The sequence below is a fragment of the Schistocerca cancellata genome, chromosome 4, assembly GCF_023864275.1.
Source record: "Schistocerca cancellata isolate TAMUIC-IGC-003103 chromosome 4, iqSchCanc2.1, whole genome shotgun sequence".
Taxonomy (NCBI): domain Eukaryota; kingdom Metazoa; phylum Arthropoda; class Insecta; order Orthoptera; family Acrididae; genus Schistocerca; species Schistocerca cancellata.
In genome coordinates, this window is record NC_064629.1 from 169,097,828 (window position 1) to 169,123,837 (window position 26,010).

At 43.8% G+C, this 26,010-nt stretch overlaps 1 protein-coding gene across 3 annotated transcripts in view; it reads left to right on the top strand.

Annotated features, from left to right (window-relative positions):
• LOC126183502 (AP-3 complex subunit delta-1) overlaps window positions 1-26,010 on the top strand; it is a 258,274-nt gene that overhangs the window by 32,745 nt on the left and 199,519 nt on the right. For all 3 annotated transcript variants that reach the window (XM_049925545.1, XM_049925544.1, XM_049925546.1), the window contains one exon: window positions 7,918-8,013. In XM_049925545.1, the coding sequence (XP_049781502.1) occupies window positions 7,918-8,013 (96 nt within the window). The remainder of the gene's footprint in view (window positions 1-7,917; window positions 8,014-26,010) is intronic.

Here is a 26,010-nt window from a genome sequence, read left to right on the forward strand (position 1 = left end):
GGCTGCAGTCTCTCTTCCTCGGCCAGCTATTCAGTCGCTTCCCTTCACCGATATACGGAGCGGTTTATGTCGCCAAGTTGCTCATTTATGGCATGCGCATTGGTCGGCACTTCCCCGTAATAAATTGCGGGAAGTGAAAGCCCTTCCTTGCGCTTGGACCTCTTCCTCCCGAACGCGTCGTCGGGAGGAGGTAATTTTAGCTAGACTCCGGATAGGGCACTGTCGTTTTAGCCATCGACATCTTTTAAGCGGCGATCCTCCCCCACTCTGTCCCCACTGCTCTCAGCTGTGGACGGTAAGACACCTTTTAATTGAATGCCCCTATTTTAATCCGTTACGCTCCCGTCTACAGCTATCGCCTGATTTATCGTCGATTTTAGCAGATGACACGCGCTCAGCCGACCGCGTTCTCCAGTTTATTAGTGACAGTGAAATGACGTCAGTCATTTGAAGCTTTTTTGGGGACAACCACCCCCTTTCTGTAGCAGATTTTTAAGCTTTCTTCTATTTTTAGTTTCTCCAATTTTCTGACTTTGTTCCCATTGCTGCTGGTTTTCAATTTCGGTTTTTTACTGTCTTAAGTCACGGGCTGGGCGCTAATGACCATAGAAGTTTTGCGCCCTAAAACCACAAAAAAAAAAGAGCCATCATTGGGCTTTGGCGTGCAGTTGTTGGCTTAGTTAACATTGAGCTAAAGCCTGCAGTGCCCTGCAGGTGGCCAGAGGGCGCGTGGGGACTGTGGAAGTAGGTGCCTGAGGCATGGAAGGTGAGGCTACTCTTCGCATTATTTCTGTCCTCAATGGCCAACATTTCCAATGCTGCTGTGCGTCTTAATCAACGAGAACTACTTTCAATTGCATGCATGCATGCATGCAAGGAAGATTTTATTGCCTTGCTTTGGACCCACTCAGGGAGAGATGTAGGCTAGGGTGTGGGGTGTAAGTTGCTCATAACAAAGAAAAAAAGCATAGGTCGCGAAATTTTCTATTGGCCTCTGGTCTGTGGGAACTCTGGGCCACATTTCACTACATCATTACCTCAGACCTTATGCAATGGACTGCAAATGTGTGTCCAACCCTCACTGGACTGAGGAGCCAGAATTTTGGTGGATCACAGAGCACATACATGAAAAATTGAGTGTTTGGTTCAAGCTCTCTAAAACTAACCATCACTCAGGATATTGGCAAGCAAGATGTGTCCACATGTGCAAGGGAAAGAAGCATGCTGGGCTCGAGGCCAGTAGGAAGATACATTGTCTATATCCATGCTAATTGCCACAGATGGCCATGACTCCAATACTGCTGCATCAGATGTAGCCTCTGCAGTGCTGCCTGCCACCTCTGAACACATTCAGCTGATCGTCAACTTCAACACTAGGAAGGACAATCCTGATGGTACCTTTGATTTGGCAATTGCACTGGAAAACAAAATTTTCAGTGAAGAAATGTAATATTTCTAATTACCCTCTGTGTATTTTTAGTCTGCTGCAGTGCAGGCAGGGAGTTTAGCATGCAGTTGTGGTGTGTCTCAGCACCCAGGTGTCACCTCGAGGCAATTGCATCGAGCACCTACTGCAGAAACTTATGGACGACTGCCGACAATGCTAAATTAAGTGCAGAGGGATGCCGTGATGAAGGCTGAGATCCATTTGTTTCTGTCAGCTGCTGAGAGAGACCAATCATCTTGGTACATTGGCACTTACCAGATGTCTTCCCAGACAGTAACATTGCCTCCAAAATGCAGTTTCAAAACTCAAAAGTGAATTGTGGCATTGTGTTCAGACTGGAGCCATTTTTCACTAAACAACTACAGGAGTTTGTTGCTACCTGTGACATGGTTGTGATTGAGTTTGATCTGTTTGTACATTTTTGGAATAGTAGTGGGGTCAGGTTTCGAGCAGGTCCTCACTTCATGTTTTCGAGAAAAAATGCTGCAGAAGATTTAGTTAAAGAATTTGAGGCAGGTGAATCCAATTTGAGATAAATTTGAAGAGGAAATTTGTCCATTTGTCCACGGATGGCCCTGATGTTAATAAGGCATTCCTATGAGAGCTGAAAAGCCAGGTCAACGTAGTGGGTAATCCTGAGCGTCACATACTTTCGGATTTTGAAACGTGTGACTGACAGGTTGTTCTAGTGTTGCTTGGAATCTTGTTCAGTTTCTGAGAGCTTTATGTAATGTATTTAAAAATGTTCCTCCTGCCAAGCTGATTTCAACAGTATTAAAAGTCCCTCTGTTTTCCCACAGAAGTTTTGTGCTATTGGAGGGTGGAAAATAAAATATTGTCAGTCTGGACTCGGATAATATTAACAGCTGTTTAAAAATGTGTAAAGGAAGTAAAAAGAGTAAAGAAGGAACAGAAGTAGGTAAAACCAAAACCTAAGGTCACTACTGGAATTTCTAAGAGTATTAGCTACTGGGTATTGTGTAAGTTTTGAGGGGCAGGACTTTGAGACGGTGGCTGCTCGGGTTGAGTTGTCTCTAACTAAATTTCAGTCAGATGCTCCCTTACTTCCTTTTCTGTATAAGTCTCTCCAATCTACAGTCAGAGGATTTGTCCAACCATAATTTTGTAGAAGTGGAAGTTTGTAGAAACAGACTAGTTTCAGAACAGGTCTGAATGATGACAAAATCAGTTTCAGCCTCTGGAAGTGGACATCAGGTAAGAACCAAAAAAGCTCTGGGTCAATGTGCCTTGTCAGAGAAAGGTATCTTGGCATTTCGGAATGAGTGCCTTACATTTATGAAGCATGTGGAATCCAGAATTCTGGCTAAATTGCCCTTCGCATATTTCTGTGTGAAGGGCATTCCATGTTCAATCCTAGGAGTGGCAGTTAGTGCTGACCATGCGAAGAGACAATCATGCAATAGCACTGACACATCTCACTATCTTCAATTGCTTTGGTAGTCATGTGACTTACATCATTGCCCATGAGTTGCAAAGTCCAGTAGAGTAGTAGAGATCATGTCAGTAAAGGAAATCCTCAAAGAATTTGTGGGAGATCGTGTTTGCATCAATCAGTTCTGGATGATGGTCATTGGGGTCAAGAGTGGACATGAAAATGTGATGAGATTTATGAAGGTTGCTTGCAGTCTATTCCATGGCAATGCTAGCATTGAAAGAAGTTTCTCCGACAACTCCACTCTGGTCAAAAATTTGACTGAAGCCTTTCTCATAGCTGTTTGTGCTGTTGACACTGTGGTGAAGGCCGCTGGAGATGTTTATCTGCAACTATTACAAAGCAATTAATACACAGCTTCTGAAATGCACGTGGTAGGTACAATGAAACAGTAGCAGAGAAAAGGACAACTGAGAAGTCCTCAAAAGAAAGAGGGTGGAAGAAGAAAGTGAATAGAGAAAAGCTAAGAGCACCACTAACTATAAAAACAGAACTCGTGGAAAGTGCTGAGAAAAAGGTTCCTCAGATTGAAGTAATAGTTTTGTCACTAAAAACTACCTGCTTGTGACTTCATTTAATGTCCACGTATGTGTCTCTATCGGACTAGTCTGTTACTGTTTCTTCCATAATCATTGTTTTCAAATGGTATTTGGATTTTGTTCTTAAACCTCTATGTAAAAAGTGTACTTTTTACTGAAATACATTATGCTCTTCATTTTTGTCTGTGCCCTCAGAACAACTGATTGTTCCTAATTTAAATGTTTATGAATAATGTTTTACTTCCTTTGCAACCTAGTCCAGTCCAGCCACATTGATGGACCATCAGTCAAAAGCCTGAATATGGTTCCCAAGAATAGATGCATACTTGTTAGTCCATTGTGCCCCCCACAGTGACAAGATCACACAGGGAATGCCACGAAATCATTTCCGCAGACTGTAACACTTGCTCCTTCAGCCTGGATCCTTGCTTCCAGATGTTTCACACCGTACATGCCAACAGCCATCTTTCCGATGAAGCTTAAAATAAGATTCATCTGAAGAGGTCACCAGTTAGTGGATATCAAGCCATCGTCGCAAATGAACAGAAGTCACCATAGATGCATGAACTAGGTGCCTCCTGTGAATTTCCATAAACAACATTCACTGAATGGTCATTGAGGACACACTGTTAGTAGCCCCCTTGGTTCATCTAGGCAGTCAGTTGCTCAACAGCTGCATGTCTCTTTGCCTTTATTCATCTCTGCATTCATCATTCAGTCCCCCCCCCCCCCCCCCCCCCTCCACTTCCCCATCACATATGGCCTGTGGGGCACCATCGTTGCCTCAACACCACCACTTTTGGATAGCACCATTTTGCTATCCATGGTATACACAGTGGCATGTGAACAGTTTACAAACTTAGTCTTATTGGAAATGCTTCCACCCATGGCCCAAACTCCCATGATCACGCCCTTTTGGACATCAGGTAAATCACTCAGTTTCCGCATTACGACGACTGCACTCTTTCCTGCGTCTCCCAACATCCTTTATATACCCTCCACTACTAGTGCTGCCACCTGCTGTCTGTGAGTAGTAATTACGTGTTGACATTGAACATATACTGTGGTCACATTAATGTGACTGAACTGTGTAATTTCCTTTTTTTCTGTTCAAATTACATTTTACACTTAATTCTGATGTCAGTTCCTGGTACGTTTATTTCTTGATTAAAATAAACCATATTCATTTTAAGGTTTTCTTCTTTTAACTGAGAGTATAGCCCCATTATGTTCCTATTTGTTCATGAAATTTTCCTATCAAATTGATCAAAATTGGATATAGTTAAGCACAATGTGACCCTCGAAAAATAAAAAGTTGGCCTGGAAAACTTAGGGAATCATTTTTTTTTAGAATTGCTGGATACTCTGAGTGTGGTTGGCTCATTCTTACACATTACAAAAATAGAAATTATCCTACATAGGAGTAATTGTCAGGGAGGATCTTTTTCCTGTTTTACCTTTCTGTTGTGTAAGTGGTCAAAAATGTTAGTAGCAGCATTATGCATACATTTTTGTGCTAAAGACAACCTTAATGGGGAGTAATGTATGTGACCTTTTTCGGTTTGATATTGTAATTACGCCGGTCATTGTTCCTTTTGAACAGCAGTGGATTGTTTACAACAAACTTCGTGAGGGAATAAATATTCTGTGAAGCAGTAGTCAAAATTGCGAAACTCCTTAAAGGCTTTCTTGGCTGAAAGCTATGTGTTTGACAGTCCTTTTGTTGTGCCTTACAGTGACTCCACATCTTTCCTATGTGGTGGGTAGCAATCTATCTTTTTCATAATATTGTGAAACTCATTAAACAGGTGTTGACAAGATGATCATGGGTGAGTACCACATAATATTCTTACAGCACATTTTTGAGCACTCAAGATTTATTTAATAAAGAGGAGATATCCCAGAACCTTATTTCTAACGATTTGGCTGTCCCCAGAATTTGCAATGATTCAAAGTGCAAATGTGGCTGAATTAAGTATTTTACTCTAAAAGTGCTCAGCCTACTTAGGAGCATACTTCCCTTTACTTCGATTTTGCCGTTAATTTTTCAATCGTCGGTTTATCTACTCCCTCTGCCCTTCAGAGAATTTCTTTTCTGTTACTGGTGTATTCCATCTATCGATCATCCATTTTTCAATATTATGTCTCTGTAATCTTGTCCTGTGTAGTGTCCTATATATTACCAAATTTGGTTAGTTTTTTCTGATTTTCGCTGTTCGCCTATATGCATGATTTGGATGATTTCTCATAGTACTATGTTAGTATCGCCGTAGTCAATCCGCCGGAGTGCAAGCATTTTAAATATCCTTAAAAATTCATGTGTCATTTCCACATGACGTCAATTTTCACATGACGCCAGGGATTCAATGTGCTGATACACTACCGTATTGCTTCTGATCTTCCACTCAAAACCATGGTCCCAATAGCTTTCTGATAAATCAGTGGTCGTGTGTGTGTGTGTGTGTGTGTGTGTGTGTGTGTGTGTGTGTGTGTGTGTGTCTGCAGCATAACATACCAGTGCCCTTATAACTTTAGTGTAGTTGCAGATTTTGACATTTCTGTTAATATCTCTCATTTTATAGAGTTGAGCAGTAGCCCTGTATGTTTTTCCAATTTACAATCTGAGCTTTAGCTCTCTCCCTTTCTGTGATGTTCTCCAAAATGGTTTCACCAAGGTACTTATGTTTGGAATCTGTTTGGAGTAGTCAAATTCATTGTCAAGGATAGTTGCACTTGTGTTCGTAATGAATTCTGTCTATTCGAAGGAGATTAACAGTCAAGTTTTTTCTGCACTTCTTCAGGGTTTTGATCTGGAGACACACTGTGTCAATTGATGTGAGACTATGGCTAAGTCATCAGCAAATGTCAAGCAGTTGAGATCAACTTCTTTCCCCACGCATTTTTCCAACTCTGATGAGGCTGCAAAAGAGGCCGATGTAGGAGTCAGCGTAACACAGTGCCAACTCACTCACTCCCTTGCCCCCAGCCCTCATCTCTTTTTTGCATGTAATAGTCTTATTATAGTAGGGTGACACATAGGGTCACATGTCAGTTGAAGGAAAAGTGGCTGAAGGTGAAGTACAGTAAATATAGGTGACAGTTCTATTTTCATAAAAACCCTGTTTTCCGTTCAGACAAAAACAGTAATTAATGTGTCTCCAAATGAGGCAATGCTGCATTTTGACAGGTGGGCTGCTTTTCCCGCTCATCATTAATAGTGGAATCCAGACTACTGTACATCACATTTTAACCAACTGTTTTTTATAATGTGACGAAGACAGCAACCTTTATCCTATCTGCACTCTATTTAATATAATGACAAGATGATTGTGGTCCATGTTTTATGATTCTACTTCATGTTTATTATAGGTAAAAGATTCTAATGTTCACTCATAATTTCTGGAAAATTTTGAGTAGGAGAACTGCCAGCCACATTCATCAGACCTTGTTTTAGTCCTCTCTGTTGTTCTGTATTCAATTTTGATAGTACATTTTAAACATCTGACTATTTGACTAGTCATAAATTTTGAATGTTTGAGGTAAATGAATGTAGAGATAGAGATAGAGATAGAGAGAGAGAGAGAGAGAGAGAGAGAGGTTGGGGGGGGGGGGGGGCGGGGCGGCAGGACAGTAGTGGGATTGCACTTTCATAGACCTACTGTCACCTAGATCTATACTCTGCAAGTTACCGTATTGTATGTGGTGGAGGGTACTTCAGTTACCACTATCATTTTCTCCCATTTTGTTTTGCATATGGTGCTTTGGGTGAAAGTTTGTCAGTAGGCATTTATATGAGCATAAATTTCTCTGATTTTATCATCATCGTCATTTCGCAAGATGAATGTGACAAGAATTACAGTGGTATTGACTATTCCTAGCATGTACACATTCACATTTTTAACAGCAAATCCTTCTGCTGCAGTAGCAGCTACTGCAAGTCCACAAACATTTAATATACATGTTAGATGATGATTGTTTGTCACATCTGTTTGAATAGCTTCCGTTTTGGTGCAAATATAAAATAACATACTATGTTGATAGTGTTTGGTGCTTGTTCTTAAGGTTTTTTCATGTTTGTAAATGAAAATAGCCTTCCCAGCATTTTCTGTGTTTAAATTTGGGATCAGTTGTTGGTTTCTGGCCCTCTTAAACGTTCAGCTGCTCTGGACATGCTAACGTGCCCGCCTTTGTACCTGTCCCTGTGTGCTCTGAACGTGTTTACATGCACCACCAGTTCTTCTGCCTGGTACTCTGGTTGTGTCTATGCGTAAACATGTTCAGAGTACCAGGCAGAATGAATGGTGGCATGCGTAAACACGTTCAGAACTCACAGAGACAGGTACAAAGGCGCGCGCGTTAACACGTCAGAGCAGTTAAAGGGTTATTTTGGTGTATCGGAAATTTAATGTATTGTCAAGTGCAATGAGTTTTGTGCTAGGAACATTATAGGGTAGTCTCATATAAATATTTATTTTCAGGCCAAGTATATTGCCCAGTGCATTGAAGAAATTAAGCAAGAACTTCGCCAGGATAACATAGCAGTGAAAGCAAATGCTGTCGCTAAACTGACATATGTAAGTAATTTTTAGCAAATGCTTTAATCTATTGTGTCCTATTATTAATGCCGCATCATTTGTGATAGTGATTAATATTAGAATAGTCACTGATATTTTCTTTGTTGAGACTATGGAGTTCTCATTACAACAGTCATTAACACAAATATCTAGGTATATAAAAGCAGAGTAACATTTTGCATTTTGGCTAGATGTGGCTTATGCACAGAAAATTATGCTTTATTAAATTTTGTTGTCCAATTCTTCACTGTCTCCTTCCATATTTGCCTTAATTTTTTCCGGTTATAGTGTCAGTTTTTCTCAGTCACAATCTAATGTGTTTTGACACTAAATGTTAATAAAACTCTCCATTTATAAATGGTTTACAATAGTAGGTTCTCCAGTAAATTAACAAAATGTCATCAGGGAGAAAGATATGTTGGTATATTCATTCCAAATAAACAATTGTCAGCCACTATATTAAAATTAATGTTTTTCATACAAGTTTTGAAAACAATACACACACATCTACAGTTTAGTAATGGATTTATGTGCACGTAGCTGGTAACAATGTTGATGGTCCAGAAATGATCAAATTTGTGTGATATTGAATGTTGAAAGACTCATTTTGTTCACTAGCTAAAAATTCAAAGCTATTCTCTAATTACATGAACTGAATAATATTTAGAAATTGAAGCAACCCTTATTTTGACATCGTATTGTGGCACATAATGTACTGATGCGGACAACACAATAAAGCAATGTTTTCCTTAATAATAAATGTTGTATTCCTCAGTGGATATTAATATAGAAGGATGGGTGGCCAGGAGCAGTGGAGCAGCAAACTGTTGCCATTTGCGATCTATACCGGAGCAAATAATTAATCTGCACAAATAGTCTGTAAACGTATATTTACTCAACTTCGGTCAGACCTGAAGCAGTCCAGTCCATAATTATGTAGTCCAAAATACACAGCAATACGTGTCAATACTGAGCACACAGTAGCGATGCAAGACATTACCTAGTCTATTCTCTAGCTCCTGATGAACCAGCCCTGGCTGCCACAGAGCTGTGCTATGTTCAGTCTGTGGAGGTCGCTCTTGTTGACAGCTAGTGGAGGCAGGCTCAGTGAGTGTGTGTGCATCACTGACTGCATTGTTGTCTCACGCGACCTCTATGATGTCTGCTGAAATCCCTCGACATGCTTCCAATTGTCGCCGAATGCCGACTCCTGTGGTATCACTGGCAATGACACCACATCCCTGCCCCCGCCCCCTCCTCCCCAAACTTCCTCACCATTGTTGTGTAGTGGCGAATGGCGATGTGGAAGGGGGGTAGGATGCAGGTGGCAATGAGGAGACAGGAGCCGAAGCGAAGGCTGATGCTCAGCCCCTGCCCACACCCCGGCATATGCCTTTGGACCAATCTCAAACACCTGCTGGGAAAACCGACTGGAGGGTGTGCCCGCACATCCAGAGGCACAGCATCAGCTAAGGCCAAGTGGGACTCAATGACTGTAGGAGTCGGCAGCTACCCCTGGACGGCCACATGGAAGAGGGGCCATCCCCTAGCAACAGAGGCTGTAGGCACTGCGACGGCTGTGATGGAGAGTCCACATCCATCAGTTTCTGGTCTGGTGCTCATAGCAAGCCACATGGACCCTGGATCGAAAATGTGGAGCTGCCTAGCAGTTGAGCAGTAGGAGGATGTAGCAATTGGAGTAAAGTACGGTGCTGCCAACCATGCAACAATTCCGTCGGTGGCCTGCCATTGTGGACTGGGGGCAATACATCTTGTGTGCAGGAGGCACAAAGTTTGTCTATTTGTTACTTAAACACTCAAACAAAGTGTTCTAATTCCCCTTTTGATTGTGAGTGCTCTTGATGTTTGAGATGCTGTTGGCTTGGTAAAACCGTTCAAAATCTGTGGCGACAAATTGTGGTCTATTGTCCATCACAGTCACTTTTGGCAGTCATTCCAGGCAAAAAATTGATGGCAGGGCTTGGAGTGTAAAACTCATCCAAGGAGAGGGCATGAGAACCATGAAGGGAAATTGGCTGAATGTGTCAAGTGACAATGAGCCAACGGGTATACAAATATGTACTAATAAAATCCAAATATAGTCACTACCAGCATGCCTGAGGCTTAGGACAGTGAAAGAACTGTTGATATGGGGCAAACTGATTCTGCGTGCAGGTTTTACACTGCTCCATCATTTGTTCATTGTGCAAATCCATTCCCTGCCAAGTACAATGTTGTCTTGCCAGTTGTTTGGTTCAAATGATGCCCCAGTGGCCTTGGTGAAGCAAGTGAAGAGCTTTGTATTAGAGCCTTAATAACCACTACAAGTGACTGTTCATTGTCAGTATGCAGTAAAATCACCCTCTGTCGATCAGCAAGAGCATGGCAACGGGCAAAGTATCAGCAAACCACCGGGCTACAGATCTGCTTTGCTAAATGTGGGCGTCTGGTGTGGATGTAGTGCAGAAAGTCCAGATCAGCTGCCATTGCCTGAGTGGTTGAGTGGGAAGATCTGCAAGATGTCCGTATCCTGAACATTGGTGTAATAAGCAGCAGCTTCAGATGCATCAACCACTGAATTAGGTAGAAGCAATAAAGCATTGTCGTTGGCATTGACATGCTTAGAAGTGGGCTGTACATACTCTCACACTATTAGTGTGACAAAAGAAGGGCCCAGCATTGCAGCTTTTGTTCTGTGCATGACGGAACTGTCTTAGATGGACTAAATAGGGATTGACGGGGGCTTGTGACCGATCACCAGATAAAACTTTATGCCAAAATGATGATGATGAAACTTGGTCACTCCATAGATAATTGAGAGAGCTTCCTTTTTAATTTGATAGTTGTTGCACTGAGCCTTTTACAGTGACTCTGAAGGAAACACAATTGGCCTATGTGACAAAACTGCACCAATCCCTTAGGAGGCTGCATCCATAGCCAAGACTGTGGGCTTGGCAGAATCAAAATGTGCAAGGCAACAATCATTGAGTAAAGCGTGCTTCAGCTTTTGGAAGGCAGCATAACACTCCTTAGACCAAACAAAAGGGACTTAATTCCTATTTAAGTGATGCAAGAGAGCCACTATTTGGACTGGCATTAGGAATAAACCGGACGTAGTATGTGATCTTCTCCAACACAGATTGTAATTCACTCATGATGTGAGGATGTGGGATGGCACAGATAGCAAGCAAGTGCGACTGCAATGGATGGTTGCCCTGGATATTTGTCACATGTCCCAAATACTATATCTTGGTGTGAAAAAACACACATTGGTCTTTGTTGCACTATAGGCCTGCAGCTGATAACACTTCAAATAGCTTGCGAAGATTGCTGAAATGTTGCTCACGGCTGCAACCTGGCACCATGATATCATCCAAGTAGTTAGAAGAAAAAGAAACTGCTGCAGTTAATTGCTCCAAACAGTGCTGAAATATGGCTTGTGCAGAAGCACTGCCAAACAGCAATGTCAGAAACTTCCCTTATGGTTATTAACAACAAACATTTCAGTGTGTTCATCCAGTGGTATTTGCAAGTACGCATCATGTAAATCAATTTTAGAAAATTAACGACCGACACCCAATTTGTCTTCCAGGCACAGCAAGGGATAGTAATCAATGACAGTCTGAGAGTTCATTGTAGCTTTGGAATCCACACACAGCCTGAGCTTGACAGAAGGCTTCTTAAGAATCACAAGTGTGGATACACATTGACGAGCTGTGACTGTATCGCCTTTGTTCTGCTGTGCTGAAAGTTTCTGAGCAAGGATAGCATCTGGAATAGGATGAGCTCTACAAAAATGTGGCTGCGCATTGCCCTTCATCGTGACATGTGCATCAAAATTGTTAGCTTTGCCTGGACCCTCAACAAACAAATTATGGAATTGATTTTAGGTTTTCCCAGAGCAGGAAAATCTTGTATAGTTCTTGGGTATTCAGCTACATGGCATCGTCTAAAAGGCACAATATTTTGGTAAGCAGACTTCTCGCCATCTTCAGGCATTCCTAATATTTAGTGATATCTGCTGGGTGCCACCCAAAGGAATGCCTGAAGATGGCAAGAAGTCTGCTTGCTGAAATATTGAGCCTTTTAGACAACGCCACATAGCTGAATACCTGAGAACCATTCAAAATTGTGAAATTCTGTACACAGTATTGTAACTCTGTCCTGAGGTTCAAACAAAGTAACAGAAAGAATGTTGTCCCAAATGCATAACCCAAACAAATCAAATGAGTCCAGCCCAAAAATATTTCCACTGTTCCATGAACAAAGCACTGTAAATTTTGCTTTATAAAGTACATAAAGCAGGAATGTCATAACTATTACATGCTGTAAGTGCTGTGCATGATTTGCTCAGCTTGGGCACTCCAAGCGATTCGTAGGTGCAACGATTGAGCAATGTAATGGAGTTTCCCACATCCATTTGCAAGTGAACATTGTGACTTGCAATGTCAAGAGTAACAGAAAGTTTGTTGGCCTGACATTGCACTGAAGAAGTAGTTGGTGATTTCTTCACTTTAGGGCTAACATGATGCTGTTCTGCATTATCAACATTGTTTGGTGGAGATAACACAACATTCACTGAATAAGGTTGAGGTCTGCGTGAGAGAGCAGCTTAAGAGGTTGCCTTACATTGCTGTAAGCATACTGATAGTACATGCGTTTGCTTGACACACAAAGAACATGTAGCGTCATATTGCCATCGTCTGCTACATGTGTTGTGTTGTTGTTATTGTGGCTGTCAGATTTATGAATTACACTGCATGCATCAGCAGCAATGATGGTTTATTCTTTGACTTTGTGCTCCATTTTTCATTCGTTATAATTTGTTCATAGTTACGGAGATTCTCCATTATGAGCTAATGCTTATCATTCAGGGATGGCTACACTTTTGAGTGTAACATCTCCTCATCTGTTCATTGCTCAGAGCTATTACGTGTTTGTTTGTGATTAGCCTGTGAAATAAAGTTCAGACTTTCCACAGATCCACAAGAGTGATGTTTCAGGCACTACATATTGACTTAATAAATACTTGCTATTCAGAGGTCAGACAGCATTAATTCTAGCTACACGCAACCGAGATTACTTTCCTTGACCATCAAATACCTTCTGCAGGCTCTTTCCCATTATTAGAAAATGTTGAAGACATTCTGCAGGTACCGAAGCAGAACTCTGTTAAAGACATATGCCGGTTCTTAGGGATGCAGAATTTCTATCACCGCCATCTACCACATTCAGCACAACTGAAGGAAACATTAACTGCAGCACTTGCTGGCCCAAAGGTCAGAGGCAATACTCCAGTTTGGTGGAATGATACGAAACAGAGTAGCGAGCACTGCACTTCTCATACACCACAAGATTGATGCATCCTTAGTGTTAGTGATGGACACAAGTCAGCTAGCCATTGGTGTGATGTTCCAACAATTGTCACATGGCTCATGGCAACTACTTGCTTATTGTTCTCACAAACTGTCACAGTCACAGCAGAAGTGGAGTGCCTGTAACTGCGAACTTCTTGTCATGTACAAAATAGTCAAGTACTTTCAGCTGCCGATAGAAACGAGGGATTTTTTCATCTACATGTATCATAAGCCATTGACTTATGCCTTCAAGCAGAACAGGAAGAACTGCTCACCTTGTCAGGATAACCACATAAGATTCATAGTGCAATTTAGCATCAACATCAAGCACATTTCTGGAATTGACATTGTAGTTGCCAATTGCCTGTCGTGTCGATAATGTGTCAAGTCCTATTGATTTTGCAGAACTCGCCCAGGCACAACAAGATGACTAGGAGCTTCAGAGCTCCTGACTGATACTACATCTGTGTTACAGTTGCATCTCATCAACATTCCTGGTGACGGTGCCAAGCTGCATTGCAATGTCTCAGGGAAGATCTAGTCCTTCCCTACCAACTGCATTTTTTTTACAAGCCTTCGGCTGCCTACATAAGTTAACACTGTGGGATCTTTCCAACATTTTGCCTGGTGTTGAAGCATTTTGTTTCCTGGAATGGAAAAAGATTGCCATGAACAGATACACAAATTTTTGCAATATCAACTTAGCAAAGTGTCTCAACATGTACAAGTGCTTCTTGTGAGGGGTGTGAATGGTGTTTGTCTGCTGTATTACAGTGAGGGCAAGACTTTACACTATGAGCCTGGTGCGTCACATGCTGTTTATGCTGTACCTGAGCAGCCCACAGTGAGTGAGTCAAGTGTGTGGTCTCCTTATAGTGCTATGCTACACTAGAAGTATGCACTACTCCAAAACTGTCTGCTGTGCTGTCACATGAATCCTGGTACTCTATAATCCCAGAATCAAAAACATTTTGTGTGATAGTGTGTATTGTAGCATAATTGTAATACTTTCCCCATCTGGATTGTCTTGTTAATCCTTGCAAGTTTGTCACTCACAGTCTATATGACTGTCCTGGCTGTTTCCACAGTCAGAAGAATGTGTAGCGGGCAGCTGTCATATAAACTCATTCATCAAAATACGGAGTGTCTCATGAAAGACGCCCAGGAGGGGTCCGCGCGGCTGTTACTGCTATGTCTGCTGGTTGTCAGTATGCATAGTTCCTGGATGCCAATACTTCATTTTTGCCCCCCTACACTGTAGATTGAGTGTACTGGTGTTTTATTTTGAGTTTTTTGTCAAATTTAATCGCTTAAAATATTGTTGTTAGACATCAATATTGCAACTGTGCTGAGTATGAGGCTTTCCCTGCCCATATGTTTCTGGGCACAGTCCTCAGACAGAAACACAGTGTGCGTGTCTTCTACACTGTGTGACTGAGTGTTGGGACATTTTGAGTTTCCTGTTGAGTTTCCTGTCGAGTTTCCAGTCAGTATACACGTAGGATCAATGAGTGTTTCTTGTGTTGAACTATGCAAAAACAGAATCTTACGTGGAATGTCGGCATGAATTCATATGAAAATTTCCCAGTGTGCATGTTCCCAGTGACTTGACAAGATGCAGCTTATTGAAGAAATTTCAAGAGACTGGATCTGTGTTACAAAAATGAAGGCCTAGAGAACTTAGTGTTTTAACAAAAAATAAATTAGATGGGGATAGGGGAGGCCTTCATACTGGTGTGTCAAGGATGTCTGGTCACAGAGCTGTGCACAAACTGAAATTGAAACCATACAAAATAGTGGTAGTGCATAAACTGAGGAACTTGGATGCTGTTGCTAAATGTTGTTATTGCAACTGGCTGTTACAGTCTGTGTACAATGGGCATGTTAATCCTGAGATGCTTTTTTTCTGATGAAGCATGGCTACATTTGTCAGGGTATGTAAATTCTCGGAACGATCCATGTTGGAGCTTTGAAAATCCTCATGAATTACGTCAACAACCTGTGCATGATTTGGAAACAGGAGTGTGGCTTGCAATTAGGGCAAGACAAATTATTGGATAATGTTTTTCCATGGAACAATACATTCTGAAAGGTTGTTTCATGTATGGCACTGCAAGACAACACATCGCCACTGCTTCTATGACAACAATACAAAGTGTTAATGATTATAGGATAGTTGACTGGCTGGCCTCCTTGTTCCTCAGATTTCAATCTGTGTGTTTTTTGTCTTTGGGGAATGTTAAAAGACAAGGTGTTTGGTATTGGAGGGTAAAAATTGTAGAGGGAGACCAAGAGATGAATATGCTAAACAGATTCAGAAGGATGTAGGTTGCAGTAGGTACTGGGAGATGAAGGATAGAGTAGCAAGGAGAGCTGCACCAAACCAGTCTCTGGACTGAAGAGTACAACAACAACTACTTTGAAATTGCTCTATTGTCTACTCATAAAGACCGAAATAGTAACCAATTCGTGGATGCAGGTATTGCACAACATCTGCTGAAGGCCACTTTGTGAAGACAAATTGCGCTAGAATGAGTTTGAAAAATAAAGAGCGCACCACTGCATGAACGCAGTGGGAACGTTGCCCGCCAGTGCGTTGGCATTCGGCTTCTCATCCACACCAAACAAAGGGCTTGGGGCCAAGGGATTCAGCTATGTGGAATCGCAGCTGGCTCTGATAACTTGCCAACGTTGCACCCATTTTGTTATTGTTATAAAATAGCGTTTTAATTACAATTTCACCGGCCGAAGTTGAGAGAAGAAAAGACTTTTGCGGTCATCGCGTGCACAGCATTAATTTTACTTCAAGAAGCTGATCATCAGAAAATACTGGTGGACGATCTCTCTTTTAAAAAGTAGGGAGGAGTGTGTTGTTGTTGTTGTTGTTGTTGTTGTTGTGGTCTTCAGTCCTGAGACTGGTTTGATGCAGCTCTCCATGCTACTCTATCCTGTGGAAGATGCTTTGAATTGTTATTGAAATGTGTAGACCCTAAAATTTCCAAAGACAACACCTCTTTCTGGAGAACTTTACCTGCAACAGGAAGTTATTAGTAGCTACCAGTTTGTTTTGTTTTTCTTTGTCGTTCATGGTGGAAAGAATCCAATAAAGACATCTTTATCACATTGTGCATATCACTTTCGAATAGCTATGTTATCTCCCTTAGAGCATCTAGTCTTTTCAGTTTGTTTTGATAATTGCAGTTCGTGGCTGTCAATAAAAATTCCTGTTCACGATAAAACTCTCTCAGCTTTAATGCTGTCTCCAAATTCCTCTCTATACTCCAGTATTTTTAAACACACTCTTAGCGAAGGGAGGCATTTCTTGCAGGGGAAACAATGACTGTTGGAATTAAATTTTTAGGGACAGCTCTTTTAAAATCACAGCCAACCACTGTACTTTAAACTGCAAAGTCTAGTGTGTGTGGTGATTCTCATGTTATATGAAAGAGAAAAACCTGTGAATAAAACATAGTAAGTGCAGCTTGTAGCTATCCTCAAAAACTTAAATATAAGCCCATTCTAGAGACAAAAAATCGCTAGTGAGCCAACGAACATTCGACACTACTTCCACAGCATCACAGCTGTGCCACTTGCGCTGTGCGGCGTATCACCGTACAGTCAGCGCACCGAAATGGCATTCCACTGTGTAAGCATCTCGCGGCCTCCCACCTCGAGTCGTTGCTACACCTGCCGCTACAGTGCCGGAATATTAAACACCCTAATAACTCTACAAGTTGGATGGATTAATGAAAGGCTCGTATTCATCTACGTGCCTGTCGACAGCCACTTCTGACCAGTTACAGGTTGAACCCAAGCCGAACAAAGTAGTAGTTGTAGTAACACGGTTCACGTTTTCCGTCGCACTTCAGAGTAGGCCGGGAACTGTCTTATAGGCATGCCCGATGTGAACTGACTGGGCACGGCCCGTGCTGCCTGAGTTGTTGTTGTTCCGCTGGCAGAGGTCGCGGCCGCATTTTCGCGTGCCCTCTGGTGGACAGGACTCTATTTGCGGCAACTACCGTCCGTGACGCGCCGTGCTGATGTGCGCCTCCCACGATCTTTCTGGTGGCTACTGCACTCCTCCTCCTTCGGGGGGGCTGAAGCCCCTGTGATCCACTGCGTCGGAAGGTGGAGCGTCGTGCAGGAGTGATGACCTCCACGTCCATTGGAAGGCTGTAGTCGAGGGGATCTGCCAACCCTCGAGCCGGAACCTTCGAATACGGCTGGAAGTGACCCACACGAAGAGGCCCCCGTCGTCCCACCATCGGAACCCGGGACAGAACGGGAGACAGGCCGTCGAACTCTGGATCCTGGTCCACCCTGGTAGGGGCAAGACCCAGTGGCGGGGACGATGGGGAAGGGACGACCACAGGTGAACCAGCCTGCTGAGAAACCGGGCCTGCGAGGGGGGCCGACTCTCGCTAGGGCATCGCGAATGATGGCGATGCCAGTGCTGGAGCTATTGGAGGCTGAGAGCCATCGCAGTGTGGCGGAATCACAGGGGGGAGGGTTGGTAGCGTCCCCTGAGAAACCCACATGGGTGCCGGCAATGGGGAAGCCGGTGCCCGAGGGGTCGAAGGGTGGGTGCCCAAACGTGGACGTAGCTGATTTTGGTGACGACGTACCTCTTGGTCCCCCGTCTGCAAGGTATAGACCCGGCGGCCATTTCGGCACAGGACCACCGCCAGTATCCAACGTGGATTGCGACCAAACCCACGTGCCCAGACCGACATACCCGGTGGAAAGCCGGGTACTCCCTTTTGCGAAGACTGGCGAGGACCGGGCCGAAGGAGGTGCAGCAGAGTCCTAGGTTGGCGCCCGTGGAGGAGCTCTGCGGGGCTGCGTTGTCCCATAGGTGTGGTCCGGTATGACGTCAGGAAAAACGTCAACGCCTCTTCCGCAGGAAATTCGTGCACATACTTTTTCATCTGTGTCTTAAATGTGCGCACCATGCGTTAGGCTTCCCCATTTGATTGTGGATGAAAGGGGGGAGAGCAAATGTGCCAAATACCGAAGCGCCTACAAAAATCCTGGAAGGTCTGCGACATAAACTGAGGTCCATTGTCCGAGACCAGGGTGACTGGCAGACCTTCCACAGAAAAGATTTTTGCTAGTGCCTGGATTACAACCTCTGAAGTGGTTGAGGAGCAGCGAACCACATATGGAAATCGGGAATAAGCATTAAAGACAATGAGCCAAAAGCCATTCAGAAACGGGCCCGCAAAATCGATGTGAACACGTTCCCATGCCTGGGTTGCAGGCGGCCATGAAGAGAACGCTGACCTGGGAGATGCCTGTTGGCTTGCACACTGGGAACAGGCGGCCACCAAGTGCTCAATTTCTCTGTCAATACCAGGCCAGTACACATGTCTGCGAGCCAAGGTTTTAGTACGGGAAACACCCCAGTGCCCCTCATGTAATAACGTGAGGACTTCCCTTCGCAAACTTGCAGGAACAACCACGCGAGGAGCTGTATCATCGGGAGCCAGAAGGAGAACTCCTTCCAAGACGGAGAGGCGATCTCGTAGAACAAAATAATTACGAAGAGGATCTGAGGCCCGGCCTGGAGGTCGGGATGACCACCCCTGCTTAATGAGGCGAACTACTTGCCGGAGAACCGGGTCAGCTGCCGTTTCCCTGGTGACGCTAGAACTAGTGATCAGGAAGCCATCAACCGCTTGGCGGGAGCCACATCCAAATGAAAACACATAATCTCCTCTCGATCGAACTTAGGATCTGGGCCCACTGGAAGACGGGAAAGAGTGTCTGTGTTGGCATGCTGTCTGGTAGGGCGACAATGAATGTCGTAATGGTACTTAGAGAGGAACAAGGCCCAGCGCTGTAGTCTTTGGGCCGCCCTATCCGGAATCTGAGAGGCAGGGCCAAATAACGATATTAACGGCTTATGGCCAGTCATTAACTGAAACTTCGTGCCATACAAGAAAGGGTGAAACTTGGTAACAGCGTAGACAATGGCCAAAGCCTCTCTTTCCACCTGGGAGTAATGGGCCTGTGCGGGACTAAGAGTTTTAGACGCAAACGCCAGTGGCTGCTCGGAACCATCTGTGTTGCGATGGGCCAGGACTGCCCCCACCCTATACTGCGAAGCATCTGTAGCCAGGACTAACAGCTTATGGGGGTCAAAAGTAGCCAAACACGGCGCTGACGTGAGGAGGCCTTTCAACGAGGTGAACGCTCGCTCGCATGCAGGCGACCAATCAAAAGGAACACCCTTGCACAGAAGGCAGTACAGGTCCCATAGTCTGCGTTACCTCCTTCGCCTTTATAATCGAATTTGGACCGACAGTACTTTTCCCAGATGATGGCGGGAAGCTATCGTCGTTCCTGTTCCGAAACGTGGAAAGGACAAACATCTCCCCTCTAGCTATCGCCCCATTTCTCTCACGGGTAGTGTATGTAAGGTTTTGGAGCGTATGGTGAATTGCCATTTAGCTTGGTGGCTGGAGTCCCGCAGTCTTTTAACACCTGCCCAATGCGGTTTCCGAAAGCATCGTTCTGCAGTTGACCATCTTGTTTCTCTCTCCACTTATATCATGAACAATTTTCTCCGGAAACACCAAACAGTAGCAATATTTTTTGATCTAGAGAGAGCATACGATACCTGTTGGAGGACAGACATCCTCCGCACACTGTTCTCTTGGGGCTTTCGAGGTCGGCTGCCCCTTTTTCTTCGCGAATTTATGGCAGAGCGCACATTTAGAGTGCAGGTGAACACTACTCTCTCCCGTACTTTCTCCCAAGAAAACGGGGTACCCCAGGGCTCCGTGCTAAGTGTTGTACTGTTTGCTATTGCCATAAATCCAGTTATGGATTGTCTCCTTCCTGATGTGTCGGGCTCCCTCTTTGTGGACGATTTTGCGATTTACTACAGCTCTCAACGGACCAGCCTTCTTGAACGAAGTCTTCAAGGATGTCTCAATCGCCTCTACTCTTGGAGCACCGAAACCGGCTTCCATTTTTCTCCCAGTAAGACCGTTTGTGTTAATTTTTGGCAATGTCAGGAGTTTCTTCCACCCTCCTTAAATCTAGGACCTGTCAACCTTCCATTTTCGGACGTTGCTAAATTCTTGGTTCTTATGTTTGACAGAAAACTGTGCTGGTCCTCCCACATTTCGTATCTTTCGGCTCGCTGTCTGCGATCCCTCAACACCCTCCGTGTCCTGAATGGTACCTCCTGGGGAGCGGACCGAGTGGTCCTTCTCCGCCTCTATCGCGCCTTAGTGCACTCAAAATTGGACTATGGAAGCATAGTCTACTCCTCTGCTCGGTCGTCTATTCTTCGTCGTCTCGACTCCATCCACCACCGTGGATTACGTTTAGTGTCTGGAGCTTTTTACACCAGCCCTGTGGAAAGCCTTTATGCTGAGACTGCTAAACCTCTGCTGTCCAATCGGCGAGCAGTCCTTCTGAGTCGTTATGCTAGCCATCTGTCTTCCATCCCTGCTAATCCAGCCCATGACATTTTTTTCGACGCCTCCTTTGATGTAGGGTATGCAGGCCGCCCCTCCTATCTACTACCACCAGGAGTCCGCTTCCGTCAACTGCTCCATTCTCTTTCCTTCCGCTTTCCTAAAACCTTTTTGACAACTTGGGGTACAGCACCGCCTTGGCTCCGTCCCCGGATCTGCCTGCTCCGTGACCTTTGTCAATTTCCCAAGGATGGTACCCCTTCACTTGTTTATCGTCGGGCATTTTCTGCTTTATGTGCACAAATGAAGGAAGCCACATTTATTTACACTGATGGCTCGAAAACATCGTTAGGTGTAGGGAGTGCCTATATTGTTGGTGACACCATAAATCAATTTCGGCTTCCCAACCAGTGTTCGGTTTATACTGCAGAGCTTTACGCTGTTCTCCAGGCTGTCCACTACATCCGCCGCCATCAGCGGATACAGTACGTTATCTGCTTAGATTCTCTCAGCTCTCTCCTCAGTCTCCAAGCTCTTTACCCTGTGCACCCTCTGGTCCACCGGATTCAGGACTGTCTGCGCTTGCTCCACCTGGGGGGCATCTCGGTGGCGTTCCTCTGGCTCCCGGGACACGTTGGTATCTTGGAAATGAGGCGGCCGATATTGCGGCCAAGGCTGCAGTCTCTCTTCTTTGGCCAGCTATTCAATCGATTCCCGTCGCCGATCTACGGAGCGTTTTATGTCGTCGTGTTGTTCTTTTATGGCACGCACATTGGTCGACACTTCCCCATAATAAATTGCGGGACGTGAAAGCTGTTCCTTGTGCTTGGACCTCTTCCTCCCGAACGCGTCGTCGGGAGGAGGTAATTTTAACTAGACTCGGGATAGGGCACTGTCTTTTTTAGCCTTCGACACCTTTTAAGCGGCGATCCTCCCCCACTCTGTCCCCACTGCTCTCAGCTTTGGACGGTAAGACACCTTTTAATTGAGTGCCCCCAGTTTACTCCGTTACGCGCCTGTCTACAGCTGTCGCCTGATATATCGTCAATTTTAGGAGATGACACGCGCTCGGCCGATCGCGTTCTCGAGTTTATTAGTGCCAGTGAAATGACGTCAGTCATTTGAAGCTTTTTTTGGGGATAACCAACCCCTTTCTGTAGTGGATTTTTAAGCCTTCCTTCTGCTTTTAGTTTCTCCAATTTTTTGAGTTTCGTTCCCACTGCTGCTGGTTTCCATTTTCGGTTTTTACTATTTCCTAAGTCACGGACCGGGCGCTAATGACCATAGCAGTTTTGCGCCCTAAAAAAAAAAAAAGAAAAAAAAACTGTATTTCGCTCTGTGGGATTTAAAGATGTATATCTTGTAATAGAAACCATCAAACCTTTATTCAGGACAGTGGAAATTAAAATGTCCTGTGGTGCCTCTCCTGATCCCAGTCGGCCAGTCAGACCCCCCCGTAACCCCCTAAAGAAAAACTCACAATTAATACTGGGTGGGATTATTCGTGATCGGTAGACTAAGAACTCTTTAAAAAATGTGCTCTCTTGACTGCCTGTTTGCGAATAACTTTCACTTTTGTGTGACATAAAATGGAGTGTAGGGAACAAAACCAACAAAGATGAGAGACAATCAGAACAGTACACATTTCTTCAGTTCTTAGGTCTCAGCATTTTTTATTTTTATTTATTTTTTCGTCTCTCTAATCTAGCTGCAGCATTACACGGTTTGCTTCCTTTTACACATGCCAAATAAGCGAGACTGTTTTGGCAGAAATGGTCATTTTTATCTGTCTCATGTACATAAATAACACTACAGAATATAATTCATGAAGTACCATTAGCAGATGTCTATTTGGCCCACCACAAGCAGAATGTTTTATATTAGGAAATAGTTTCAAATTTCATTCATATGCTCCAGTTTCTCAAGGATGAGATCGAAAAGTAGGAATAGTACGAAGTCTTTTATATAAATTTGGAATCATCATAGTCTTTCATATAATCTGTATGATGTCCCTGTTTCTTCTCCTTCATTTTATCAATCAATCTTGTCATCACTAATTCTGTAACTATTCCAGTCATTGTCAATACTTATTCTCCTTTTAACTTCACTAACCATTCCAGAATCACCAGTTTAGTTATCCCGCGTATATTTTCCGGTTAGGCGTTATTACGTGTTTGTACAACGCGTATTCCACGCTATTCTGAGAACAGAACTTACTGCTAACCGGGGACTGTACTACTGATCCTTAGTAGTGTAGCGTTCTGGCAAAAATTTTCTGTCAATTTCATTTCCTTGGATACACGGAGAAGATAATACGTAAGCTTTCTTACTCGTTATTCCTCTTAGTCATTGGTTTCCACTCTGGTAGTCTGAATCTATGGGTTTTGCTAATAATTATAACAAGGCTGATCATTCTCACAACCACATAGACAAACAGCGATTGGCACTCAGCCTTTAGAATTTATTCGGCTCAGCTCGTATGGCCCGATCCTCTTTTGTCTGCGGGAAAGCTTTTTTTTTTTTTTTTTTTAGATGTGACGAGGATTCCCCTGGCAAAGACAATCACGTACATTATGTACACATTCCAAACTCAACTTACGATTTGTTCAGAAATCAACTTAGAATGTGATCAAAAATGTTGAAAAACCATCAGGGATGCTTTTCAAAATCGTGTGAATAATTGGTAGACCAATGTGCTTTGTATGCTAGGCGCTTTGTGAAGCAAGGTTTTTTTCTTCAAGAATATGAATTTGGCGCCCACCCCCAGAAACTGCAGATACTCCGGTTTGACCCCCCCCCCCCCCCCAAACCAGATCCGGGCCTGCACATCACTCTGCGTCCAGAGTTCCTGGAAAATCTGCAGCAGCCACCCTTCAGTCCCGACCTAGCACCGGCTGTCTTTTTGTCCCCCAAGGTCAAGAACGTACCGGAAGGACACTGTTTTCGTAGCATTGTGGCCATCCAAGCGGCTATGACCACTACTTTGAAGGGGCATACCGGGCATGGGAGATTCGGTGGAAAAGTGTGTAGATTCTCACAGAGAGAAAGTTGTACAGCAATACCGCGATTGATGCTACCCCGTTTCATGCAAATCGGGAGGTACGCGAGTCATATGTTCGAGAGCCGCGCAGCTCTATTCTCCCACTCCACCTTCACATAATTAGACCTACGGCAGGTTCGGACGTGTGTCGTGCAGAATCACGGAGCTGGCTTGATTGGCAGATCGTAACTACGTCATCCAAACGCAGCAGAATTATTTCTTTTGTACCAGGCAATATAATAATTGTTTTTGGAATGTAAACTTGATGTTATCAAAGTCTTCTATGCAAAAATTAAAATTTATGAATTGGCAGAGAAGTTTGATCTATCTTAATCAACAATCAGAACGATTATAAAGGTAAAGAAAAAATCCTCAAAGCTGTGAATAATGCTCAGTCTTTGAATTCAGGTATCATTTGTAAATGTCATGGTGTTACCACCCAGATGATCAGGACAATGGGTGCTCTGAAGCTAAGCAGATTTTTGAGAGCATTAAAGAAGCTGGAGAGGTGCCCAAAAATGAAACGTTGAAAGCTAGAAACGTTTAGTTTATCCGATTTGAAAGTTGGTGTACTTGGCATAGCATAACTGTTAGTTTAGCCCGGTAAAAGTATTTCTGATAAAGGGACTGCATCGCTGTGTCCAGAAGAAGTCGAGGCAATGATAGACGAATGTGGCGATACCAGCCAAACCATACGTAGCTTGGGCAAAACAGGTCTTTTCTGGAAGAAGATGCCTAAAAGAACTTCTATCATGTGTGAAGAGAGAACCCTTGCAGGTTTAGAAGCAGCCAAAGATCGATTGACGGCGATGGTTGGTGCGAATGCAGCAGGTGATTGTAAATTAAATCCCCTCTTAATTTTATGACTCAGAAAAACCGAGAATGTTAAAAAATATATCTGAAAGGTGCATTGCCCATGATTTGGAAGTCGAATGCTAAAGCGTGGGTGACAGCATCCCTTTCTGGAGACAGGTTTGTTCGCCACTTCATATCTGAAGTCAGACGTTATTGCTGATTATAAAAAACCCATTTAAAGTGCTACTATTAATTGATGATGCACCAGGTCATTCTCCTGTTACTCTGATTTTGCCCCACATGTGAAACTTGTATTTTTGTCACTGAATACGACCAGCCTGCTTCAACCAATGGAGCAGGAAGTCATTAAAACATTTAAAGCTTATGACACAAGAGGATCTTTTGCGCATCTATATGAACCTATGAGACAAAACAAAGAGCTCTCTGTTAATGACTTTTGGAAGCAGTTCAGTGTTTTATATGCCATGAGAACTATTGGATGAAGCCATGAGAATTATTGGACAATCTTGGAATGAAATTTCACAGGAACCTTTAAATGGAGTCTGGAAAGAACTGCTTATTTTTTCACCGCTGAAACCCAATGGGAACCAGCACCCCCCAGTGTCCCTTGTTTCGCACATGGTCTCTGCTGCCGAGGCGCCTCCATACGCGATGCGGTGGATCTGCCCTCACAGCAGGGTGAGTGGAGGGTGGTCAAATGTTCAAATCACTCTAGGCGGAGGGCCAGTATGGAGGCTGAGTGGCTGACCTCACCTATTTGGCCTGTGAGTGAACAGGTCGCTGTTCCTTTGGCAGAGTCCGGGCAGGTACATGTGGACACAGGGTTATGATGGTCTGATTAAAATTGCTTGACAGGTGACGTCTGTCATTTGCTGCTACAGTGTCCACATCCGCTGGTGGCTATCACTCGGTTACAAGCGACACACGAACATGGCGGGTCACTTCACAAATGCTGTTAATATACAAGGCGGAGCAATGTTGGAAGTGGTCGCCACGAGGTATGATGAATACGGGAGATGCTCTGTTGACAGCTAGTTTCAAGTGGCCTGAGACAATTGCCGCACATGACATGTTTTATAGCTGCGAGTTTAAACTCGTGTCCTAACCTAACCACAACCTTGTTCAATGTATCTGAGAAAACGGCAGTCAACAACCTGTGGTAGAACTAAAATCACGATTGCTTTGTTCACGGCGTTTCAGGCTAACCTCTATGAGCAAACTCAAGACAGAAAAAATTTCGTAATATGTTTGTTCCCATAGCCATCTTCTGCAGCAAAATTTCAGTTTTAGTGGTAAAAGCGAACTGTAGTTCCTCACTGTTATTGGTTACCTGAAACTATCCTCACTCTGGGTA